The 7,293-nt window shown below is 41.5% G+C and overlaps 1 protein-coding gene across 1 annotated transcript; it reads right to left on the bottom strand.

Annotated features, from left to right (window-relative positions):
- Positions 1-553: 553 nt before the first annotated feature.
- trhrb (thyrotropin-releasing hormone receptor b) lies at positions 554-6,540 on the bottom strand. Its single transcript, XM_055875940.1, has 2 exons — positions 5,388-6,540; positions 554-3,360 (listed from the first exon to the last, which is right to left on the bottom strand). The coding sequence occupies exons 1-2, from the start codon at positions 6,156-6,158 to the stop codon at positions 2,932-2,934; spliced, it is 1,200 nt and encodes a 399-aa protein (XP_055731915.1). The 5' UTR covers positions 6,159-6,540; the 3' UTR covers positions 554-2,931.
- Positions 6,541-7,293: the final 753 nt, after the last annotated feature.

Raw genomic sequence — 7,293 nt, 5'->3', positions numbered from 1 at the left:
AAGGCACCCAGATCTCCGCACCCTGTATTGCCCTCTTTTCTTCAAGCGAATGACAGGGATTTGGGCCTTGTCTGGGAGCAACATTATATCCTTTGCGTCAGACTCGTTAAAGAAAATATATTTGTCCAGTTTGAGGTGAGTAATCGCTGTTCTGATATCCAGAAACTCTTTTTGGTCATAAGAGATGGTAGCGTCGACATTATGTACAACATAATTTACAAACATTGCAAAATAACACACAAAATAGTACATTTGGTTAGGAGCCCGCAAAGAGGCAGCCATCCCCTCCAGCGCCATTCACTATCAATATCACATACATTATCAATGTCACGATTGTTATAATGAGTGGACCAAGATGCAGCGTGGTATGGTCCTAACCTCTTTATTTGGACGTGAAACTCAAAGAAAACAATAAAGCGCAAAACGAAACGTGAAGCTAATATAGTGCTCGCAGGCAACTATACATAGACAAGATCTCACAAAGCACAACGGGGAAATGGCTGCCTAAATATGATCCCCAATCAGAGACAGCGATAAACAGCTGCCTCTGATTGGGAACCATACCAGGCCAACATAGATATATAATCACCTAGATGACCCACCCTAGTCACACCCCGACCTAACCAACATAGAGAATAAAAAGCTCTCTATGGTCAGGGCGTGACAATCAAGCATTTCACACATACAGTTGAAGTCGGAAGTTTACATACACTTACGTTGGAGTCATTAAAACTCGTTTTTCAACCACTCCACAAATTTCTTGTTAACAAACTATAGTTTTGGCAAGTCGGTTAGGACATCTACTTTGTGAATGACGCAAGGAATTTTTCCAACAATTGTTTACAGACAGATTATTTCACTTATAATTCACTGTATCACAATTCCAATGGGTCAGAAGTTTACATACACTAAGTTGACTGTGCCTTTAAACAGCTTGGAAATTCCAGAAAATGATGTCATAATGTCGGCTGAATCTAGTTGATAATCCCTGCTTTAATGTATGCCATTTTCAGACAGAACATTTACATAGTAAATGCCACATGATCCATAACTGAAAAGGGTATGCTAGTGAGCTGTCTAGTCTGTAATATGTTTGAAGTACTCAATTAAATGTATTTTATCAAACCCTTTTTACATCAGCAGCTACAGTATGTTTACAATATGTTATATACATAATCACCATTCTCTCTGGTCAAATTACCCCAGTCAAATGTTTTTAAAGTTGTTTATTTGAATCATTATGGTAGTTGTTCACACAAAACATTATTCAAAACAACCGACAAATGCAATCTTATTCATTTAAAAGGAACGACGTTCACCATATGTTACTGCACAATATACTTAATGATATCTGTTTATCTTATTGATATCTAAATACTGATATCTATTTCAGCACCAAGGGGGGAAAAAGTACTTTTACTGTATATGTAGCTGACAATTCACAGAAAAATCGTACATCAATCCACATACAGCGATCCTCACCTCAAGCAAACAGGATTTGAAATCAAGTACAAGAACGATACCTTTACAAATGCTTTCAAAATGTATTTTGATAGTTTCCACAAAGTGATGCACGATTTCATTAATAGTCAAGGTGACAAATTTGTACATTCACGGAAGGTAAAATGTATCGATCACTCTACATTGAAATAATCATTGAACTCTCGGCAGTGTACCAGCTGGCTAAGATATATGATATAGATTTATGTTATGACAGTTATGGCACCCTGCCAAATTGTGTTGCCTTTGTGCAGCCGGGCACACTCATAGATTCCCCAGTTCCAGGACCCAGGGGGAATATATATCAATCATCTCAGAGCAGGAGTGCCGAAGGAGGATTGGTTTTGCCTTTCAAATCCCAATGAATAACTAAGATTAAATGGACTGGGGGACCTGATCCTAGAGGCAGAAAAGTCCCAATACACCACAATATATACAGTAACTGTATCAAAATCATAATCACTCGCTCTTGATCATCCAAAATGGACTCAAGTTTTGATGTTTACATTTTACTCTCTGTAACAAATAGCCTACAGATTTTTTCACATTACACAATAATATGGTCCATTATATAATAAAATAAAGAAAAATCTAAATTGGGAAATAGGCCTGCATAAAGGACATCGGCCTTAGGTCTGTATACCTTGTTTGAGAAAGAGAGAGGCTTGTCTCTGACCCTGCCAGTGAGGTCTCATTAAGAGTGAAAAATGTGCCATTTGAGTCACACCAGGGCAGTTCACATTGTCTGTGTCCCAAGAGCACAAACCTGAAACGTGTGTCTGCTCTTGGGACTTGTGTCTGAAGAGCAAACACAACACAGTAATGTGTCCCCACATAGCCTTCACATTGTACTGTACATGGGGCCTTACAATTACTCCCCGAAGGTCAAGCTTGGGTCTCTTGATAGTCCACTTCAGTGTGAGTGAAAATGGCTGTGACACAGGACCGTTGAGAGCAAGTCATAGTCCTGTGGCCACAGCACATCTAGTTGCTAACCCTGCTTGCCTCTCAGTCCAGTGAGGTCTCATTCTGTGGGAAATGTCCACCTTGAGTCAAACCGGGACAGCTCACAATGTGTATCTGAAGATGAGTGTCTGAGTACACATCCCACTGGGCACAAACTGGTTGAATCAACATTGTTCCAATGTCATTTGTCAAGGTGTTGACGTGGAATCTATGTGGAAATACATTGGATTTGCAAAAAGTGACTCAAATATACAGTAATAATGTATTCACATCTCAGGCAGGGACTAAAATGTTTTGTTAGCTTCACCCAGGACACTGTTTTCACACTTGACAGACCAGACACACCAATGGCTCTAAAATATAGTCTGTTCACACCAAAAACGTCAGCACCTCCAAAGCTGTCCCTCAAGGCTTGGAGGAGCTGTAATCTTCAGTGACTGATCCCTGAACCCGAACCGTACAACATCAGTCATTGCATAAAGTCACCTTGCTGTACACACAGGTGTCCTGAAACACCATCTTCTTGTCAGGCAACTCACAGGTCACCGTGATCTCGTCCAGCTCTGTGTTGAATTGGTCCGTAGTCTCCACCATAGATGTGTCCTTGACCACGCTGTAGGTCAGCGCCACACCGTACCTGCCGCCGGTAGGCTTCTCAGAGCCTTTCCGTCCGCAGAGGCAGAGCTTGCGGAAGGCGGCACGGAACTTCTGCGACATAGCATTGTAGATGATGGGGTTGATTGCGCTGTTGAGGTAGACACAGCTCCGACAGAAGAGGATAAACCAGGTATTCATGTAGGCCTGCTCCAGGAAGGAGTTTACCACCACCAGGGTGCGGTACGGCATCCACAGCACAGCGAACAGGATCACCACCACAGCCAGCATCTTGGTTACCTACGACATGGAAGAGAAGGTGACTATGGGCCACTTTTCAATCAGCGCTACTGGGTTTATTTCCCTTACACTGCAGTCTGCAATGTTGTCAGCAATACAATAATTATAGAGTGAGACAGAAATGCCATCTGTTGTGTAGATCCAGCTATACTGTTTATGTCTCAAGGTTCCATATAATTTCAGATGGTGCCTATATTTCCCATTCATTTGGAATTGAAGTATATTGGATCTACAGACTGGGCTATACAATCATCTGAATAACTTTTGATTTTGTGGTGAACTGTCACTTTAAACGTGTAATACACATGTAACATTAGTTGTTTGGATTAGTTAGCTTATAAAAACTGATCATTATTTCAAATGATTATCATATTAGTCACTTTATCTCTACATATATGTACAGTACATACTGTATATACTGTACCTCAAACACCTCGCACCCCTGCACATCGACTAGCTACTGGTTCCCCTTCTATATAGTCAAGTTATCATTACTCATTGTGTATTTAGTCCTCGTGTTATTATTGTTGGATGATTTCTCTATTTTTCCTCTCTGCATTGTTGGGAAATAAGCATTGCACTGTTAGTCTACACCTGTTGTTTACAAGCATATGACAAATCAAATAGGATTTTATTTGGACTCCCGCAGTAGGCCTACTCTGGATGTTATGTCCCAAAGCTAGGGGTCAGTTTGATGTAATACCAAATTCCAATGTTATTTGTCACATGCTTCGTAATCAACAGGTGTAGACTAACAGTGAAATGCTTCATTCCAAACAAATGCATTGACTATAGCTCAGCATTCAACACCAGGTAAGGGCTCTCGGCCCCCCTATCCACATCGATGGGAGAGCAGTGGAGAAGGTGGAAAGCTTTAAGTTCCTCGGCGTACAGATCACTGACCAACTGAAATGGTCTACCCACAGAGAAAGTTTGGTGAAGAAGGTGCAACAGCACCTATTCAACCTCAGGAGGCTGAAGGAATGTGGCTTGTCACCTAAAAACCTCACAAACTTTTACAGATGCACAATTGAGAGCATCCTGTCGGGCTGTATCACTGCCTGGTACGCAATTGCACCGCGCACAACCGTAAAGACTCTCCAGAGGGTGGTGCGGTCTGCACAACGCATTACCGGAGGCAAACTACCTGGCCTCCAAGACACCTACAGCACCCGATGTCACAGTAAGGCCAAAAGGAGCATCAAGGACAACAACCACCTGAGCCACTGCCTGGATACCCCGCTACCATCCAGAAGGCGAGGTCAATACAGGTGCATCAAAGCTGGGACCGGGAGACTGAAAAACAGCTTTTATCTCAAGGCCATCAGACTATTAAACAGCCATCACTAGTACATTAGAGGCTGCTGCCTATAGGCATAGAATAGAAAGCACTGGCCACTTTAATAAATGAAACACTAGTCACTTTAATAATGTTTACACATTACTCATCTCGTATGTATATACTGTATTCTATACTATCTTTTGCATCTTAGCCTATGTCACTCTGTCATTGCTCATCCATATATTTATATATTCTTATTCCATTCCATATTCCATTACGTATTTCTTGTGAAATTGTTAGATATGACTTGTTAGATATGGCTGCACTGTCGGAACTAGAAGCACAATACGTTCGCTACACTCGCAATAACATCTGCTTAACACGTGTATGTGACCAATACAATTTGATTGGATTTTGATTCGATTGGAACAGTGAAATGCTTAATTCCCAACAATGCAGAGAGGGAATAATACGAAATGAGACCAGGCTGCACACAGACTCCTGATGTTGTGTCAAAAAGCTACACACTCCCGATGTGTCCCAAAGCTAACTCACTGCTTATGCTGGCTACCATTCTGTATTCCAATGTATTACCAATACCCAATAAATAGGAGCGCACTTGTAGTTTTAGGTACCAGACTCCAGATGTTGTGTCAAAAAGCTAACTCACCCATGTGCATTCCAATGTATTATCAAATTGCTAATGAATAGGAGCGCACTTATTTTTTTAGGAACCGCAAATCACCTGTCTCCGAGAAGTAGCGGTAGTGCTGGTGTGGTGGGAGTTTTTACATCCCCTTGTTGTGTTGCTTTGTTCATTTTTACTTTTATCCTTGCGTCCAGAAGGTAACGGATTCATGATCAGGATTCTGGCGATGAGACCATACAGAATGGTAGCCAGCATAAGCGGCACAACAAAAAATATCCCGAAATCCAAAAAGTAAATGGGCAAGTAGAGTTGTCTTGAAACTTTGTAGCTGCATATCACGATGGTCACGTCGTTCTCATATGCTTCTTCTTTGATATCTGACAGGTAGAACCACATGACGGAGTAAAGTAAAGTGAAACCCCAGACAAACAATATTATCTTCTTGGCTCTGGACAGTGTGCACAGCAACTGGGCTTTTATCGGGTGGCAAATAGCGATGTACCTTTCGATGGTAAAGGCGGTGATAGAGCAGGACGATGCATTGATTCCCAGGTACTGGAGGTAGGTGATTCCGAGACATCCTGAGCGGCCGAACACCCAAGACCCGAAGATGCTGTCCGTGATATTCGGTATGCCCGCCGCAGTTAGTACGATGAGATCTGCAACGGCCAAGCTCACCAGGTAGCAGTTGGTGGGTGTCCTCATGTGTTTAGTGGTAAGCACCACTAAGATCACCATAACATTACCAACGATCCCAAAGGCGCATATCACGAAAACTAACAAAGTGCTCACCACTTTGTATTCGATTATTTGGTCCGTCCAAGTCCCCCAAGTCTGATTATCTTGAGCTTCAGTAACATTTTCCATTTTCAGTTCTCTGAATATGTCGAGTAGAGAGAAAACAATTAACTTATAAAGTAGCCTTCTCACTACACGTAGGCCTATAACCGAATCAGTAGGCTGTTACACGGTAGTAGGCTAGTATATAATACTATGGGAAGTAAGCCTGTCAACCTACTAGTTGAAAAAGACATCCATGCCAAAAGGTAGGGTATTGTGCTTCAATTCCAAAACATATATTTCCACTTTCTGTCTCACACTTGCAAAATAAGCATTGAGTATTCCTTGTCATATCGCGCGTAAAGGTGAGAGCACGCCGTTGTGGCCAGTGTTTCTTTCATCCAAAGTTGTAGCAAGTGAAACAGGGAGTCCGTGCGCGCATCGAAGTCACAGTGGTGTCACTAAATACGGAGAGTGGGCCTGACTGAAAGGGATGAGAGGAGGGATGCTGGGTTTTTGTTCATTTTCTCTGCATCATCAGACATTACGCAATGCGCTCTCTGAGATTTGACGATTTGGGGGAAATAATCTCTCACCAGTTGCTTTATGCCATCGTGAAAAAAGTATTTTGTTTAGTAATTGAGTAAACAATTGAATCAATTTAACAGTGTATTGTTGGTTCATAACCGTTGGTAAGAATGGTGAAAATAATTTGAATGGGGATGTGACTAGCCCACAATACATACACATTTGATTCCCTTTTTTAGGATATCATTGTAAATGTAAAAAAAAAAAAAAATTCTAACCATAATAGTATACTTTATCATTTGGAGACACTTTTTGTGGATGTGACATTCACAAATGGTGGTAACAAAAAGCATTCAGTAATAATAAGTAAGTTACTGCTTACTATGCAGATGTTATTATTCAGTGTTCCTCAGGCTACGGCAGGCAAATACATATTTGGCTGCAAGAGGAGCCATTGCTCCTTCGCCCATGAGTATTTTTAGTTTTTCCTCTGGGTTTAATAAGTTAAAATTTGCAATAAATGTAGTCATTTCTGTGAATAATTAATCTCTTGGTGAGGAATATTTATCACAGTAAAGGAGAAAGTGCATCTCTGTCTCTACCTCCCCTGTCGTGCAGTGACCACATACACGCTCCTCTTTGGGAAGCCATGTCTTTTTATGTCTGCCGGTTTCTATTGCCAATCGGTGGTCAC

The sequence above is a fragment of the Salvelinus fontinalis genome, chromosome 22, assembly GCF_029448725.1.
Source record: "Salvelinus fontinalis isolate EN_2023a chromosome 22, ASM2944872v1, whole genome shotgun sequence".
Classification (NCBI taxonomy): domain Eukaryota; kingdom Metazoa; phylum Chordata; class Actinopteri; order Salmoniformes; family Salmonidae; genus Salvelinus; species Salvelinus fontinalis.
This window is presented reverse-complemented; position numbering and strand designations above follow the sequence as displayed.